The sequence below is a fragment of the Patagioenas fasciata genome, chromosome 11, assembly GCF_037038585.1.
Source record: "Patagioenas fasciata isolate bPatFas1 chromosome 11, bPatFas1.hap1, whole genome shotgun sequence".
In the NCBI taxonomy this organism is placed as follows: domain Eukaryota; kingdom Metazoa; phylum Chordata; class Aves; order Columbiformes; family Columbidae; genus Patagioenas; species Patagioenas fasciata.
The window spans coordinates 7,730,402-7,748,744 of NC_092530.1; the positions used below are offsets into that span (position 1 = coordinate 7,730,402).

The 18,343-nt window shown below is 50.4% G+C and overlaps 1 protein-coding gene across 3 annotated transcripts; it reads right to left on the reverse strand.

Moving 5' to 3' along the window:
• Positions 1 to 1,387: 1,387 nt before the first annotated feature.
• Positions 1,388 to 9,122, reverse strand: LOC136106329 (uncharacterized). 3 transcript variants are annotated; one of them, XM_065846641.2, is made up of 5 exons: positions 7,676 to 9,122; positions 6,583 to 6,990; positions 5,077 to 5,181; positions 4,355 to 4,392; positions 1,388 to 3,523 (listed from the first exon to the last, which is right to left on the reverse strand). In XM_065846641.2, exons 1-5 carry the CDS (start codon positions 7,728 to 7,730, stop codon positions 3,338 to 3,340), a joined length of 792 nt encoding a protein of 263 aa, XP_065702713.1. In that variant the 5' UTR covers positions 7,731 to 9,122; the 3' UTR covers positions 1,388 to 3,337. The 3 variants fall into 3 exon arrangements, with proteins under 3 accessions (XP_065702713.1, XP_065702710.1, XP_071669485.1); XM_065846638.2 differs by having other exon boundaries at positions 4,355 to 4,398; XM_071813384.1 differs by lacking the exon at positions 5,077 to 5,181 and having other exon boundaries at positions 4,355 to 4,398.
• Between the last annotated feature and the right edge of the window lie 9,221 nt (positions 9,123 to 18,343).

Genomic DNA, 18,343 nt, shown 5'->3' on the forward strand with positions numbered 1-18,343 from the left:
CACACATGCAGCTATCCCGTTAACATATCGGCCAGCATGGAGGGCAGGTGTAGGCAAACCTCAACAGCACAAAACTGCGTGTAATTAGTACTAAGGCAGCACCTTGCCAACCACCAGCCGGCACCTGCCTCTCTCTGGAGGTGTGTGGATGTATCACAACCCGGGTCAGATGATGGGAAAAGCAGTTGCTGATGGCAGGGACGCATGGGTTAAAGTGAATATGCCAAAGCCTGGGGGCTCCAGAGCAAGCTTGTGATAGAAGAGCCTGTTTTTCCTGGTTGACACATTTGGCAAATGACATGCACATCACTCAACTGGGCAAAAAATGAGTGCAAGCAGCACCTCACTTCCAGAATCAGGCACTGAAGTTCCTATTAAACCCATCACCCTGAAAACCGGACCTCTGGTCCAGCCAAAAAGCAGCCTTCCCACTAGTCATATCCAAACCAGGCAGAATGTAGCAGAAATTGAATTTTAGCTTAAAACAAGAGGGGAAAAAAAAAAGAAAATGAGTTTCCAGAAAGAAACTGAGCTCAGTCTTCTTATGGCCATTTTAAAACAAAAGTGAAAACTGCAGTTCTGTGAAATGTCCAGGAAGCTGCTGCAATTCCACTTTGTCTCTATGTGAGCTCACTGAGACCTCTCTGCCGCCCTCCTCTCCACACCATCGCCCACTCACCCGGCCAGGGAGGGCAGCATGACTTAAACCCCAAGAGAGAGCAGATCTCACCCCTGGGTAATGGATCGTTCGCAGAAATGGCTCTAACCAGGCTGAGCAGGGTCAGTAAGCCACAAGAATCACATCACACCTTCTTCTATGACCGATCAAGCCCCACACCAGCATAGTGCTCAGGCTTAAGCCTTGTCACACACGTCCTTCGTGCACAGAAACACGCCAGCCCACCAGATGAATTTTGCTAGATAGCTCTGTTTTCCAAGCCCGAAATAAAATCCATATTAAATGGACCTTCCAAGTTGGCACAACAGTTCAGTGGTGGGCTAATCTCCCAGACTGGGCTCCTTTATCTATATGGCCTGTCACATTCCTATACATTTTCACACAGAGCTGCAGCAGTTGGTCTGCATTGAACTCATACTCAGTTCCTCTTTACTTCTCAACCTTAGCAAAAAGCAGAAGGATAAAGCAAAATCCTGGAAACTCTTGCAAAACTTTCGGCTGCTTTCTGTCTGTCTCAGACACAATTAGGGAGAGATCTGTCTTTCTGCTGATCACTGAAGTATAATTTCATTCCAGGAAGCAGGTTGCTTGACCCAAATCCCATTTTTGTACTCCCAGCAGTTCCAGCAGCACACAAAGTGTGTGTGCCCTGAGGGAGCTACGAAGCTTTACTGCAGACTCACAGATCTGCAGGGGATCAGGGCTTGCTCCTGCCTCTTGGTTTTATCTTCTGAGTAGCAGCTCAGCCTGGGGTGTTTCCATAGCACAGCCCATGGGCTGGACTCCCCAGAGGTGTCTTCTCCAGGAGGGAGAGGCTGCTCTGCAAGACGCAGCAGCTGGTAATGGGATAGTTGTGTTTCTGGGTGATTAGCGGATGCAGGAATTCAGTTCTAGGTCTTCATTTTGCTCCAGGGCTGAGATTATTTTGTGGCTTACCAGAGATGGAGGAAGATCAAGAGGTGATTCTGCTGACTCTTTCAATGGGCTGTGTGGCTGCTGGCAGGTGTCGAGGACCAGATCTGTGTCCTGAGCAATCCTCCCTTGCCCTTCCACAATCCCCAAAGATGCCTTTTCCAAAGTCCTTCAGCAGTAGGGCAGAGACAGAGAGGGCTGTCAGTAAGGCAGTGACCATACATGCATTAGCCTGAAAAGTGAAAGCCATATTTTCTGTGTACTTACTTGCTGCTGCTTTACTTATTTAGTACTTTCCTCTCTCCTGCTACTTAAGGTGTCACATCAACCACAGCAGCAGCTCTGCCTTTACCTAGTACAAGTGTTCAGCTTTTGTGACTTCATTGAACCACAGGCACTTCTGTTTTCTGGAGCAAAGCTCTGCCAACACAAACACCGGCAGGGCTTTGCGAGAGCAGAGCAGGCAGGCCGTGAGGCAGCTCTGAGACCCAGAGCCAGGAGCAGGGCTGCAGAACACTCAGCTGGAGATGCAGGTGAGAAGAAAGCGAAAGCTGCATGTACCACTGCATGTATCTCTCCAGAAGAAGGTTTTTCTTCCCTTGCTGACAGCAGGCAGGAATGTTGGAGGCAGCCTCTTGTTTGGCTGGAGGTGTTGGGTGCTTTTTCCTTCCTGCCTGAAGGGAAGGGGGCAGGAGGGAATGGGCAGCTCTGGTGGGAGTAGACCCCTTGTCCTTGGCGCTTTGAACATCATCTTCAGCATCATCCCTCACGAGCATCATCCCAGCAGACAGAGGAGCACCCAAAAAGGGAGAGAGGCAGCTGCAGCTTCCATGCTCTGTCCAAGCGATTCCTGCCCCGCAGCCTGGCATCACTGCACATGCTGACTGCGGCTGCAGTTGGGAAACTCCAAGGGCTTTCATCCTTTCATAGCATACATTTATTTTCAGTGACAGGACCCCACGTTTTTATACATACCGTCTGGCTTTCCATGAAACCCAGAGGGAAACAAAATCAGTTTATGCCCTCCCTGCATTCTAAAGATGCCTGAAACTGCTGGTGCTGCTGGTGGAGATGTGGCCCTTTAATTTTAAACTAGAATTACACAGCTCAGTTTTCTCCCACCCATGCACAGAAATTTGATAAAATCCGTTGTACAGAAAGTGCCATCTCCTTGTGTTTCAAAGGGACATTTGAAATAACAGAGGAACTTGTTCCCCTGGCACTCTGAGTTCAAGCAAAGTTCATTGTAGGAAGAGATTGCTGAACAATTACTTGGCATACTTATGAAAATAAGGACAACTTCTCAAGTCAAAGGATCTTCATATATTCTTTTAATGTGGCAAGACTACTGGCAGTGAACGTGAGGCACATGATTAAAATCCATTTAATGCTCTCTGTTACCCCTCAAATTAAGGTGAATCCATGGAAGCAAGCTCCCCATGGACAAACTGCTGATTTGCCTTTGCCTTAAGCATCTTCCTCTTATGCTGGTTGTCTTTGTGCTCTCAGGAAGCCTCAAGGAGAAACTAACCCCAGCTCATGCCTCAAATTCAAGAGAGACTGCAGCTCAAGGCAAACTAGTGCATTTCTGAACTCTGTTGCTCCAAATGCTTTACAGGCTGGGCTCAGTGTGCGGAGCTGCTGGAGGGGGAGCCCCGAGGGTGCAGCGTCAGTGACAAAAACAACCTCTTTGGTTTGAGGCTTGACCACCTTCTGCAAAGCTCCCGCATGAGGCAGCTCCCACAGTCAAACGGGGTGATGGAAGGGCCTAGTGTCCAGTCCTGGCGGACGAGGAGAAGTTACGGATGCATACAGAGACTGTGCTGTTGGTGTTGGCTGTGGCTGTTCAAAGGTGTCTCCAATTCTGGCATAAATGGTTGTCATGTCCCCCTCCGCAGTGCTGTCCATGTGGGACTCCTCCACACTTGAGACCTAGAGAACAAAGAGCAAAGATGAGACCCTTCTCCAGAGGCTGTGGTGGGACCAGGAGGGGTCCAGGGCTACGGACTGCCTGCACACAGTGAGGAGTTGTTGGGGCAGGAGCTACGTGAAGCCCAGATGGCTTTACCCGTGACAATGGTGGGGGAACATTGGTCCCAGCTCCCCCAGCCCATGGATGCAAAACTGGCTCAGCCCATCAGGTACACTGGAGAGGGACATTTACTTTGCCCAGGGACCTCTTGGACAAAACAGATACAGCCTATAGAGTAGATGGGAGAGCGGGATGGACACTGGAAACAGGGATGGAAACCTTTGCTGAAGTTCTGTTGTGGTTTCCAGATCAGAGAGCAGAGCTTGCTCTCTTCTCCTTCTTGGGTTTATTTGCCTCTTTCTCTCTACTTTATTTATTTTTCATGGGTATAACTGTATGTGAGATGAGTCCCTAGATTGTCCACACTGATCCCCTAATAAATGCTTTAACAATTCATGAGCCCAGGAAGCAGGGAGGGATAATTATCTGCACATTTCTCTGCATTTAACCATTCTGCACTTTCCTTGCTGCTGCTGGCCAAAGCTGCTCAGCCATGAAGATAAAGTTCATGTTGGCTGGGGTCTGGCTGGGGGAAAGATGGAGGAGAAGTTTGCAGCTGCCGTGCAGCTGAGGAAAGCGCAGGCATTTTGCAGCCTTCCCTTACAATAATGAATTAACTTCCTAATTTTATGTCCAGCACCTGATTCTTGCAGCTCAGCACACCTTTCAAGCCAGCAGTTAGCCGTTACCCACGTGCCTATGCCCAAGAGCTTTTGGATTTTCTCCTGTACCTGATGTTGTTTAATGACTCTTCTCTTCTGCTTCTCAGCTGCACCTAGGAAAGAGAGAGTTTTATTGTCTGGCAGACACACTGATGGTCCAAACTGGTCTCGCAGTGCTGGAGAACCAGGATTACTCTATAGGCCCTTTCACCAGGGGCATGATGTGGATTTTGCCTTTAAGACAAAGATTTCTGAGATTTCCCACTTGGAAGGAAATGAATTTGTTTCCTGACAAAGGCACCCTCAGGGATGAAAGTTATGAAGATATCCCTGCTGGAAGCTGTGTAGATATGCACCCTGTTGGCTTATTTTGAAGGGGAAACACTCCAAGATATTCTCACCAGCTGGGGTTTTAAAGTAAATACAACAGAATAGTCATGGCCACACAGAGAGAATGCATTTCAGAGTCCATGAAATTGTACCTCTTTTACAGACTAGATATGCTGCAATCTGTTGATTCTGATCTCAGCACCAGAAAGTAGAGTTCTCCAGAACAGACCTGAGGTTTGCTTCTGCTTTGTTAAGCTGCATTACGAACATGAAATGCATTCAGCAGCTCTTACGACTGGAAGGAGGTGGCACATTTGAAAGGTGCTCTTACAGAAGGAATCATTTTGATGTGAACCCAGGCAAATCCTAAGCCCTCCGTTACCTTTAACACTCAAGAATACGCCTGGGTGAGCTGATGGATGCAACCTGGAGGGGCAAAAAGGAAGAGCAGATCCACTCACCCCGGCGCCGTATGTAGTAGAAGAGCAGGAATAGCAGAAGGATGGAGATTAAGGAACAAATTCCAATTATACAGTAATGGATGTAGTCTTGCTCCACAGTGCCTGCTGTTTGAGAGAAAACAGGTGGCGTGTTTTCTAAACAAGCAATTGCAGTGGTTTCACCATATTTTCTAGAGCATTCCTGCTGATTGCAGCACAAGGGGCTGGAGAGCAGCACCACGAACACACGGGTCAATGGAAATATTGCGTTGCAAAAAGCCCACCCATGATGGCAGCTCAGGTGTTAATGAATCTCCTTTCCTGCGCGTCTGCCCGTGCTGTGTGCACCCCTTGGGCTGCACGGACTGTGCGTGGGGGTTGCTGTGGCTATGAAACCCATGGAGGTGACAGACCCAGGAGCTGCAGGTGGAGCCACACAGGGCTCAGACCCGTAACCAGTCCCTGGGTTGTGATGGGCACCTTTTCCCAGCCCCCAAAACCACGTAGAAGCACAGAGGCTGTGCAGGAGGGTTCCCTGTCCACACTGACAGGAAGACATCTGACAGCATCACCCCATGGTGGCTCATCTCCTGGAAATCACACGTCATCTGCACAGAGGGACAGAGCTTGCCAGTCCTAGCACAGAAGGCACAGATGTTCAGGTGATACATATAATGATTTGTATTGAACCGTGCCAGATACTGCCATGGAGATTATCGCATGTATTTGGTATGTAGGGTGGCAGCAGAGCTGTGGAAGAGTCATCACCGGTGTGAAGAAAGCGTGCTCTGTTTTGCATCTGGAGATGGGGCAAAGATCCCTCGGAGGAGGCAGAACCCAGGGAGGGAATTGGGAACGTAAAGTTAGGACTTCAAAACCCCTGTGGTCACTGTGCAAAGCAATAAACCAGGCCAGGGAACAGCAAGAAACAAACACAGAAAGAAAGGTGAATGTGAATGACATCATCAGGAGTACATGGCAGTTTGGATAGAGATGCCGGACTCAAGCAGCTTAAAGGAGGAACCCATCTTGCCAAAGGGATCAAAGCTGCCAGTTTGACTGACTGCCCCTGCCCCATGATATATGTATTTTGCAAAAGCAGAAGTAACAATCATTTAGAGTATTTTCCTTGGCCCAGGAAGCCACAGATTTACCCCTGAGCACCCTATTCTCCCCAGTGAATACTGGGTTTCCTTCAGCACAGAACATAAACCCAGTGCTTAGGGTCTTTCAGTGCATCTCTCTCAGCTGTAGCCATTCACATTGGCTAAGCACAAGGCTGGTCAAAGAGCATTTATCGTTTAGAGACAACCAGCTGCACAGGAAGCCCTTATACTTCGATAAAGCTGGCAGTGCAGGACAGGGTGGGTTTCCTGCCAGGAAGAGATGAGACCTAAAGCACCATATGAGACATCCCTGGAAATCCTCTCTTCACCAGAGCAGCTCATCCCTTTGGGAGGAGTGACAGATGCTCTTGCCAGCGCCTGCCCTGCCTCAGGTGTCTGTGCTGAGCACACGCACACTTACCCTCACTTGGATGCTGAGGGGTGACACGCTGCTCGCGCAGGGTCAGGAAGACCTTCTTGATTTGGGATGATTGCCCGAAGGTGACGCTGTACACCCCGCTGTCGCTGAGCCGCAGGTCCCGCAGCAGCAGGGACCCGTTCTCGGGGAAGAGCTCAGCACGGCTGTTGTTTGTAGGCTTGGGGAAACAATTTGCTGAGCAGTTGCTGGGAGCACCCCCGGCACCCAGGGAGCAGTTCCGGACTGTGCAGGTGACGAGTTTGTCCAGGCTGCTATTGAATGTCCAGGAAATTGACACTGGGAAGTGAGGGGCACCAGCAAATCTGTAGGAGACGGGCAGGAGCACGGACTGACCCACGGTGCCATTGACTGGATCCTGATGGATTTCAATGAGGACACCCAGGTTTCCCCCTACAGAGAAGGGGAAGAGGCAGATCAGTGACACGAGAGCATGGGCTGGACCTGCTGCCTCGTGCCCTCTCCAGCACAGCCCCGTGTCCCCAGCACACGTCACCCCACCAGCCCGTGTGCTGCAGAAGCTGGTTATCAGCAACATGTAGTTTCTGCATCCATCATGGGGGGATTCTATGGGGGTCTCAAGCTCTGGTAATGAAGGGCTCTGCCTCTCTGGGGCTTGCAGGGAGCTGTGTAGGCTGAGCCTGCCTGTGAGCTGGGGCAGCATCCCCAGACAGGGCTGAGAGATGGGCTCCAGATGTCCAGCACCCTCAGTGTTATTTTTCCCTTGGCACTTCAGCACACTGCACTGTTCCACAGCCGGGTTTGCTCTCTGTCCGTCTACACCTGAAGCAGCTCCCAGCCTTGTGCCCTGATAGGAACAGGGCAGGCAAAGGCTCAGCCCTCTCCTGCTCTTCATCTACCAGTGGCTGGAGCAGCCTCTGCCACCACCACTCTGCCTGGGACTGGCACATGTCCCCAGTGGCACACACCGTGGGGAGAAGGTCCTGGGGGCCAGCGGAGAGCTGTCACCACCACCCGGCCAAGGACCAGCACCGGCATCACCCTCCATGTCACCCCTCATCTGGGGTGTTGTAGAGGTGCACCCCATCCCCGGACCCCGCGCTCAGCCCATACTCACCAAGCAGCAGCAGCAGGAGGGAGCCGAGGCTCCAGCAGCGCTGGCTGGATGACATCTCTGGGTGCTGGGGGTCAGCCCTGGCAGGGCAGCTGGTGTGGGCGCTTTGGCCAGCTGGTCACCCCACCTCCGGCATGGGGTTGGAGCCACCAGGTTCTGTGCCGAGGCGGCCAGTGAGCACCTCCAAGCTGTTGCCTCAGCAGGGGAGGAAGTCGGTGACTCTTGCTCAGTCCCCTGCGTGCTGTGGGGTTTACTTGCGAGCGGGCGAGCCCAGGCTTTCTTCCTGTGCTCTGCAATTGCAGTTCCTGAGCTGCTACGAGAGCTGGCGGTGGAAGAGGAAAGAGTGCGATTCCAGCCCGAGGCCGGCGCGGCTTGGCCGCTGGGGTCCCAGGAGCAGCCGGCTCCACTCCCTTGCCCTGCGCGCTGCTTGTCCTCGCCCAGGCAAAAAGGGTTTGCAAAGCTCCCAGCCAGAGGTGCAAATCCAGAGGCAGGTTCTGTGCAGGACAGGGGAGCTGCCCACGCCCTGGCTGTGCAGGCAGGAGGGCAGGCAGGGTGCAGGCAGGGTGTGGGCAGGGTGCAGGCAGGGCTGAGAGGAGGCTCTGGGGCTGCACAGAGGGATGTGCTTCTCCTGGAGCGGGGCCTGGTGGAGCCCAGGTGTGGCAGTGGTTGTGTTGGGGAACAGAAGCAGAAACGGGAAGCCTGGGAAGCAGAAATGTGAGTTGCAAACACGGTAGCAAGGAGACAACTCTGACCCATGGAACCACCAGCCCCCTGTGCCCCCATGCCAGCTCCTCGGGGCTGCACCTCTTCACAGCTCCTGCTCCCCAGGTTACTGATTGCCAGCGCCTCATTAGTGAGGGTGGGGGCCAGGTGCTGGGTCTGGAGCCTCTTGCATGCAGCATGCCCCCTCCAAGAGGCAGCTGGAGGGGAAGCAGAGCCCTGTCAGTCTGTCTGATCTTGGTCGCTGGTGTTCAGAGCTGACCACAGCTGCATGGCCATGATGTGAGACGGGGGTTGGTGTCGGGAGGGGTGCAGCAGGGATGGGGCTGCGAGGCTCCACAGCCCTCTCGGCTGCAACAGCACTACAAGATGTGTTGGGGCTCCTCATCTCGCCTGGACACACACAGTGGAAACCTCAGCATGGTTTATAGTGCATTGACAATGCCAAGGGGTGCCCACATGCCCCCTCTTTTACCTTCAGAGAATGATCAGCAAACACTCAGCAAAAGCAGGCTCTGGTCCCTGGCAGCCCCATACTGAGGTGCTCTGATCACCTTGGGCTTGCTGCAAGATTTGGAAAATTATTTCCCCTCTTGCTTGGCTGCTGGAAGAGCCCAAAGTGATGCTGCAGATGCAGCCTCTGCTTTTGTGGGGAAGAAGCTGTTGGAGGAGTTTATTTGCCTGGAGAGAGGGTATTGAATGGGGAGAGGGGTGTTTGAGCCTAGGGACCAGTCCTGCACAGGTATCTGGTTGACAACAAACAGGGCACTTTCCCCTCACCGGGATGGAGAGCTGATCCAGGGGAGGAGGAGAGACACAAAGTGCTGCTGGGGAGGTGTCCACATCATCACTGGCACACGGGAACGTGCCAGGGTGGGAAGCACCTGCTGAGACCCAACCCTGGTCCTGCTGCCCTGCAGGAACAGAGGGTGGGGGACCAGGCGCTCTCTACCGTGTCCCCATGGGCAGGTCAGGGTGGCTGCTGCTGCCTGGGGCTGTGCAGGGACCTGTTTGGAGTGGAGCAGCCCCCGGGGCTGGGCACGAGCTGAAGCACAAGCCAGCTCCCATGAAGGAAAGATGTGCCAGGCGTGCGGGGCCATCAGAAGACCATTTTATACTGGGGAAACCATGGGCCTCTGCCTCCTCAGCAGGCATTTCCCAGGCACAGCAGTTTGCTCATGCCAAGTGAGCGGGAGGTGCCCCAGTGCAGAACACTCATCAGCCCCTGGGGCTGCTCCACCAGCAAGAGAAAAACCAGAGCGGGTGACACAAGGACGAGCAGCCTCAAGAAAGAGTTGCCCACATTTAAGCTGCCCAGGCATGGCCCAGGCATCGCTGTAAGGGTCCTGCCCCGAGCTGCAGCTCTTGCTCAGGGCACCAGCAAATCTGTAGGAGACGGGCAGGAGCACGGACTGACCCACGGTGCCAGTGACTGAATCCTGATGGATTTCAATGGAGACACCCAGGGTTTCCCCTGCAGAGAAGGGGAAGAGGCAGATCAGTGACACGAGAGCATGGGCTGGACGTGCTGCCTTGTCCCCTCTCCAGCACAGCCCTGTGTCCCCAGCACACGTCACCCCACCAGCCCGTGTGCTGCAGCTCCACACACAGAAGCAGGTTCTCAGCAACACCCTTCACAGAATCACAGAATCCCAGAATGTCAGGGGTTGAAGGGACCTGGAAAGCTCATGCAGTGCAATCCCCCCATGGAGCAGGAACACCCAGCTGAGGTTCCACAGGAAGGTGTCCAGGCGGGTTTGAATGTCTGCAGAGAAGGAGACTCCACAGCCTCCCTGGGCAGCCTGGGCCAGGCTCTGACACCCTCACTGGGAAGAAGTTTCTTTTCATATTTAAGTGGAATCTCCTGTGTTCCAGTTTGCACCCATTGCCCCGTGTCCTGTCACTGGTTGTCACCGAGAAGAGCCTGGCTCCATCCTCCTGAGACTCCCCCTTTCCATATTGATCCCCAGGAATGAGTCCCCCCTCAGTCTCCTCTTCTCCAGCTCCAGAGCCCCAGCTCCCTCAGCCTTTCCTCACACGGGAGATGCTCCACTCCCTTCAGCATCTTGGTGGCTGCGCTGGACTCTCTCCAGCAGTTCCCTGTCCTTCTGGAACTGAGGGGCCACAACTGGACACAATATTCCAGCTGTGGTCTCCCCAGGGCAGAGTAGAGGGGCAGGAGAACCTCTCTTGACCCATGGGCTCTCCAGAGACCACCAGCAGTAACTCACACAGTAGCAGTGAGCAGGAGCACAGACCGGTTGTTCAGGGTCCATGCAGCTTCTGCCATCGCAGGGTGGCTTTGGCAGATGCTTGGCAGTGAGTGTGTGCACCACGCTGTCACGCTTCCACTCAATGTGGTAGCTCAGGAGAGCACTACATTGTCACTACCAGCTGCTTCCCCTTATCAAATCAGCTCAGCATTATCCCAGTCCCAGCTATTACATCCCCCAATTTGCTCTCTGCCTGCCCCATCCCAGAATTACTGTCGAGCGTCAGGATGGAGCAGAGGGTGCAGCACCTCTGCAGAGACATCGCATCTTGCTTGCCTTGGAGGTGCAGCAAAGGCAGTCTGTGCTGACTCAGAATTTGCATGAGGACATGTCTCAAGTAGGAGATAAGTGGCCAGTGGCCCTGGGCCACTGGTTTTAACCCCTTAAGCCAGCCCTGTTGACGTCTGGCCACACATTGGTGCCTTGGCTCTTCAGCTCAAAAGGATGACACCCGCTGTCATGACACACAAGGATTAAGGTGGTGGGTGCAGCCAGCCTGGGGTAGGGAGATGGAGAGGTGAAAGTACATCAGGTTTGAGCAAGAACTCTTGCTTGACATGTAAACACTCAAAAATGTATTTTCAGCAGCCAAGGCACCCTTATTCCAGTGGGCATAAGGTATTATCCAGCTATCACTATGTCGGAGCAATTTCTGAAAGTTTTATTGTTGTTGTTTTGGTTTTGTTTATCTTTTATTATTATAAAAAAATAATAATAAAAAAAATATATATTTAAAGGTTGCAGTATGTACTCCATGCATATACTACCCCTCTCAGCACCAGAGGAGAGGGCTTAGGCAGCATTTCTGGAGCCCGTAAAAGCTTCAGAACTTGCCTTTAATTAGGGTGGATTTTGTCTCGAAATCTTCTTAGATATCTCCTTAGCCACAGAACCATCAAATGTTGTGACTATAGGGGCTTCAGTTTGCCACCAAATCCAAGCAGAGGAGCTCTGAATGATGAAGTGAGGGACAGGTGGAAGCTCTGTAAGGGTCTCCCCTCTTTCCCTCCCATCTCCCGTGTGAGGAAAGGCTGAGGGAGCTGGGGCTCTGGAGCTGGAGAAGAGGAGACTGAGGGGGGACTCATTCCTGGGGATCAATATGGAAAGGGGCAGTGTCAGGAGGATGGAGCCAGGCTCTTCTTGGTGACAACCAGTGACAGGACAAGGGGCAATGGGTGCAAACTGGAACACAGGAGGTTCCACTTAAGTATGAGAAGAAACTTGTTTGGGGTGAGGGTGTCAGAGCCTGGCCCAGGCTGCCCAGGGGGGTTGTGTAGTCTCCTTCTCTGCAGACATTCAAACCCGCCTGGACACCTTCCTGTGGAACCTCAGCTGGGTGTTCCTGCTCCATGGGGGGATTGCACTGGATGAGCTTTCCAGGTCCCTTCCAGTCCCTGGCATTCTGTGATTCTGTGATTGATTCTGTGAGCTCAAGTGTCTTTTTACTTTCCAAAGGCCCCCCAACCTCATGAGGTGCATCACAAAATTCAGGTTTGCTTTGCAAAAGCCTTGTGACATCCCAATCCTGTGCACAGCGCTCAGCACCACTTGTTGCCTATGGCCTGTTTCACTCTGGTGGACTTAACAGCCATGTTGCAGAATTCCTCCAGATATGTGTTGTAGGCCACCTACATCAAAACCCTCAGGGGTTACAAGCATAAAGAAATGGAAGAATAATCTAAGTATAGCTGGGAAATACTCAAAGTAAAGGAAAGAATACTATTCCACCTTATACTTTAATATGAAGAAATCATTGTATAATCACAGATTGTAGCAGCAGCTGCCAGGTAACCGTCATCTACATCCTCCCATGCCACAGTGTGTGCAAATCTCATCTGAAGAGTTACACCCTCTAAGAATTTATTTGTATTCATTAACATCTGTCTGCGTGACAAACACACCCTCCTTTCTAATTGGCAGTGCTTACGGGATTTCTTTAGCACTGGTCCCCCAAGTACATGCTGGGGTGTCTCCAACTCAAGCAAGCATCCCTGCCAGACAACACGTTTGAATGTCACCAAAAATGCCCACTTTTGGGGGAGGAGAACTTGGAAAGAGCAAAGTTCCCTCCCCTCGCTTTTAGCCTGCAAACAGCTAGTGTATTTGAGATATACCAGTGTGTTTTCCTAGTGAGGTTCACCTAATTTGGGGTTGCAGTATTTAGTCTCCTGGCTCAAAAATGTTATAGTGGAGAATCCCTCACCCCCACATTTCAGAGAGCCCAGATAATTATTGCTTATCACAAAAAATACATTTTCCCCCTCCTTCTTCTACAACACTTACTTTCCATTTACTTCATGCACAGAAAAACACCACAACCCCTCTTTGTTCCTCTAGAAAAAGCTTTCAGGCTGATTTTATGGACCACAATTCAGCAACACACTCATGGGAAAAGACGCCCCTTTTCTTACCTAATTACCTTCAGATCCTCTTCACTTGGGGCCACATTGAAGGAATGTCCAGAAAGATAAACACAATGGCTGCAAATATGTGGAAAGGACACCAAAATAAAATGAAAATCTTGTGGAAATCGAGATTAAACCTGAAAACTGGAGGAAAAAGCTTATGTGCATCCTTTATCCAGTGGCGTCGGGCTCTTTGGAGATCTCATCCCGGCTGAGCTTTTCCAGACAAGCTAAATTAGAAGTCAAGGGCTCGGGCATATATAATCCTATCATCCAAAATACACTGATTTCTTTCTTACCTAAACTTCTGCAGGGAATAGTTTTGCCCCTTCTTGCACGTCGCTGAGCACAAAGTGTCACCACCTGTGACTCCTGCATTTACCATTGTAGTTTTTACACTTTCACATCTTTATTCCCTTTATTTATTTAGCATAAATTACTGTATTTTTAGATTAAAACCAATATGTCATGAGAACAAGTTGTTTTACTTTTTACATTTATACTTTCCATGGGAGAAGATACTATTATATGATCAAAGATAGAATTTTAAAAGAGTGGAAAATTGCTTTGCCTTGTCAAAGAGGATGATCTTATCTTTTCCATCCTAAAATACGAGTTTTGCAGGAGAAGTCATATTTCTTCATTCTTGCATTAGAGCCAGAATGAATGTAGCTATCAAACAGAATCACAGAATCACAGAATGGACTGGGCTGGAAAAGCCCTCAGAGGTCACCAAGTCCAACCCTTGGTCCAATTCCAGGCCATTGACCAGATCATGGCACTAAGTACCATGTCCAATCTCAGTTCAAAAACCTCCGGGGCCGGTGAGTCCAGCACCTCCCTGGGCAGCCATTCCAATGCTGACCACTCTCTCTGCACAGAATTGCTTTCTCATCTCCAGCCTCAATTTCCCCTGGCAGAGTTGAAGCCCATGCCCCCTTGTCTAGTGCTGACTGCCTGGGAGAAGAGCCCAATCCCCCCTGGCTAGAACTGCCCTTCAGGTCGTTCTAGAGAGTGCTGAGCTCACCTCTAAGCCTCCTCTGCTCCAGACTGAACAAGCCCAGCTCCCTCAGCCTCCCCCCTTCCCCAGTCTTGTTGCTCTTCTCTGGACCCGCTCCAGCACTTCCATCTCTTTCCTGACCTGAGGGGCCCAGAACTGAACACAACACTCCAGGTGTGGCCTCCCCAATGCAGAGCACAGGGGAAGGATCACTGCCCTTGTCCTGCTGACCACGCTGGTTTGGATACAGGACAGGACACCATTGGCCTTCTTGGCCACCTGGGCACACTGTTGGCTCATGTTGAGCTTCCTGTCCATTAGTCCCCCCAGGTCCCTTTCTGCCTGACTGCTCTCCAGCCACTCTGTGCCAGCCTGGAGCGCTGCAGGGGGTTGTTGTGGCCAAAGTGCAGCACCCAGCACTTGGCCTTGTTGAACTTCATCCCATTGGAATCGGCCCATTTTTCCAGTCTATCCAGATCCCTCTGCAGAGCCCTCCTGCCTTATATATCATTAATAAGATGAAATATAATATGTATCATTAATTATCTATCATTAATAATATTAAATTTGCCAATCAAATTTACATCTGCTGGAATATGGTGTTAAAGGAAGTGGATGGAATTCTTGGTTTATATAATTTTTATTTAATAACAAGCACTGTTTTTATTTCTTGCTGTTTGTTGAGCGCAGTAGTGAGTGCAGACTATGGACCCTGCTGGTCATGTTGTTGGGTTCATCAATTACAGTGGGGTTGGACCAGATGACCTTTAAAGGTCTCTTCCAACCCAAACTATTCTGTGATTCTATAATATGCACATCAGCTAAATACGAACCTCTGAGCAATATAAATGCTTGTAGATTGTGACACCCCTTCTGTGCTTGCAGGAGGCACCAGAACAAATGTGCTGCTTGACAGACGCTTTCACAGGATCACAGAACCCCAGAGTGTCAGGGGTTGAAGGGCCCTGGAAAGCTCATCCAGTGCAATCCCCCCATGGAGCAGGAACACCCAGCTGAGGTTCCACAGGAAGGTGTCCAGGCGGGTTTGAATGTCTGCAGAGAAGGAGACTCCACAGCCTCCCTGGGCAGCCTGGGCCAGTGTTCTGTCACCAAAAAAATATCACTTTCCTGCACAACCAGTGTTTTAACAGAAGGAATTTGATGCTGCAGAAAGGGCTCATGTTTTTTCCTGTGTTCAGACCGATTAATTGTGTTGTCTCTTTGACAACTGCCTTGTTTTGACTCTTTTGTGACACTGAAGTCTGACTCAGCAAATGCTGACAGTGAAACTTCTGCTGCTGTTTCACCAGGGCTTGCGCACATATATTTGAAGAGTCTTTAGCCAGTGCTGGGTGGTGATCATTTCTTTAAATGTGCAATATTTTCTGAACTCTGAGTTCTGGAAATCTTTACTATCTTTTTATTTCACAACTTCTCCTTACAGCTCTTCGCCTCTTCCTGCCTCTTGCAGCTTCTGCTTTCCTCTCTGCTTGTGTTTACAAGCTTGAATTCTTCATCTAAATCTTTCTTAGCATTCCCTGCTGGTATTTACCCACAATGTGGGTTTTTTGTTTGTTTGTTTGGGGTTTTTTTGATTTCTTTTTCCCCCAGCAAAATAATATAATTCCTCATCTGTCAAACATTTTGAAGTTTGGTTGTTCTGAGAAACCAAACTGCTTCAGAGCAACAGGTTCTATGGTGAGCCCTAGTGGCTGTTTTTACATAAAATCCCCCTTCTTTTGCTCCTTTTTGGGGTGGAGGGCAGAGGGTGCTGTGATCAACCTAAAGGCTTTAGAGATGCTGCAAGGGATTCATTAACCACAATTGTACCTACCTGGTAGACGGGTTGGTGTGAAATAACAGCAGAATAATCAATCACTCGGCAAATCTTGGTCTGGTGCTATAATCACCACACTCCTATGGGTTTGTTACGGTTTTCCCTTTATTAAATCTACTGAAGTTATCAAAGGGGGACCAGGTGATCATTTGCTGCCCTCCCTCATCTAATGTATTTATCGTATTCCATGCCCGAGGCTCAAAGTGCATTAACAATAGTTAATGAACTGGAAATGGGTACTTCTCATCAGCGGTGCTGCCACATCGGTCAATGAACACGTAATTTCTCCGGCTAGTGATGAGGGACACCTTTACAGTTCAAACAGAAATGTGAGGAGAAAAGAGCAGCTGGGTAAAATCAGCCGATTCCAATTGTTTGCATATGGAAAAGAGAACTCACATGTTCCGGCTCAAAACTGTCGACTCCAAACAGCTGCGGTTTATTTAAGAAGAGCAGGAGGTGTAAGGGAGAGTTTGTCACTGGGAGGTTTGCTGTGTGTTCTGCATGTTACATTTAATATTTCACATATGATAAAGAGGATCCGACCCACCTGCGTGCCTCTGAGGTTAATCACGTGGAAATTCGCTTGCACCATCTGTCTTTCCTCGATATAGTTAAACATTGCCACGTTTTAATTTGCTTCCTCCTTGTTTTTCTGTGAAATCATATTGCTCCATTTCCATGGTAAAATTGTTTGTCTCTCCAATCCTGACAGCTCAGGTTTGAACTAAGGTTTTTTTAATTAAGTTAATTATTAACTTTAGGTAATACATTTTAGGTACTTTACCTGAAGGATCCTATTAAAAGAGCTTCTATGTTTTCCAGTAGCCAGAAAGGAAAGAAATGAGAAGTAAAGCTAAAAATGACCTTTCAGCTCAGCTGAGAATAATTTCAGTATAGAAAATGCAGAATTAAAGCTCTTTTTTTTTTTTTTAAATATAAGAAAAGGATTTTAATCACTACATGTAGATTATAATTGAGGGAAGCATGGATCAAATGGTTTTGAGAACATTCTTTTTCCTTTCCTGCTAGTCCTTCCATCAAACCTGGCTGGGTTGAAAGCAGCTTATTCCTTTTTCATGCAAGTCCTGTGAGGAGTGAAGGGCTCCTGGCTGCACCAGAGGGGAAGAAAGGGAACACCCAAGGGGATGGGAGGGGATCCTGGGGGGACAAGACACCAAATGAAGGATGTGGGGGCACCGGAAAGGAAATGGGGTGGTCTGGAGCGGACCAGAGGGCAAGTGGAGGCAACCGAGGGTGCATACGGGGTGGGGCAATGTGTTCAGGTGCACAAGGTGAGGGAGAGATGGCCAAGAAGGCCAATGGTACCTGGGGTGGGTTAGAAGGGGGTGGTCAGTAGGTCAGAGAGGTTCTCCTGCCCCTCTGCTCTGCCCTGGGGAGACCACACCTGGAATATTGCGTCCAGTTGTGGCCCCTCGGTTCCAGAAGGACAGGGAACTGCTGCAGAGAGTCCAGCGCAGCCACCAAGATGCTGAAGGGAGTGGAGCATCTCCCGTGTGAGGAAAGGCTGAGGGAGCTGGGGCTCTGGAGCTGGAGAAGAGGAGACTGAGGGGGGACTCATTCATGGGGATCAATATGGAAAGGGGCAGTGTCAGGAGGATGGAGCCAGGCTCTTCTGGGTGACAACCAGTGACAGGACAAGGGGCAATGGGTGCAAACTGGAACACAGGAGGTTCCACTTAAATTTGAGAAGAAACCTCTTCTGGGTGAGGGTGTCAGAGCCTGGCCCGGGCTGCCCAGGGAGGTTGTGAAGTCTCCTTCTCTGCAGACATTCAAACCCGCCTGGACACCTTCCTGTGGAACCTCAGCTGGGTGTTCCTGCTCCATGGGGGGACTGCACTGGATGAGCTTTACAGGTCCCTTCCAACCCCTGACATTCTGGGATTCTGAGATGGCCCCCAGTAGCAAAAGGGACCAAACCGTGGGCCCTGGGATGTCCACAGCTGGGAACCGAGGGCCGCAGGGTACACACTTCCCTCCAAGAGCACCCCCCTAAGCTCCTTGCCTCGTTGGGTACAACCAGATTAGAATCACAGAATCATTTTCCTTAAAAGAGATCCTTAAGATAATCGAATCCAAATTTAACCTAACTCTAGCAATAAACCATGTTGTTAAGAGCCCCATTTGCAACATTTGCCCTCAGACCGCACTCAGCTTCCTACCTCCTCCGAATCACCGTTCATCTCCACACCTCCCCATCACCCCCACTGTGCTCTCAGGTTCCCTCTGTACGTCCCCTCACATCATCTCCATTCCCCTCTCCACCCTTGTCACCACGGCCATCGCATCCTGCAGCTCTTTAAAAGTGTTCAGTCATATAAGCTTTTGAACACCAGTTCCTGGGGTTCTCCAAATAAATGGATATGACACATTAAAAAGAGAACCAGCATCACTGGGATGGGACTGGTCCGAAAC

What these genes read in the sequence shown, in the direction of transcription:
- LOC136106329 (XM_065846638.2), bottom strand. Translation starts at nt 7,730, where the DNA reads ATGTCATCCAGCCAGCGCTGCTGGAGCCTCGGCTCCCTCCTGCTGCTG. An exon ending in CCTCCTGCTGCTGCTGCTTG is followed by an intron (nt 6,991 to 7,675) that starts GTGAGTATGGGC and finishes CCTTCTCTGTAG; the next exon opens with GGGGAAACCTGGGTGTCCTC. An exon ending in CTACTACATACGGCGCCGGG is followed by an intron (nt 4,399 to 5,076) that starts GTGAGTGGATCT and finishes TCTCTTTCCTAG; the next exon opens with GTGCAGCTGAGAAGCAGAAG.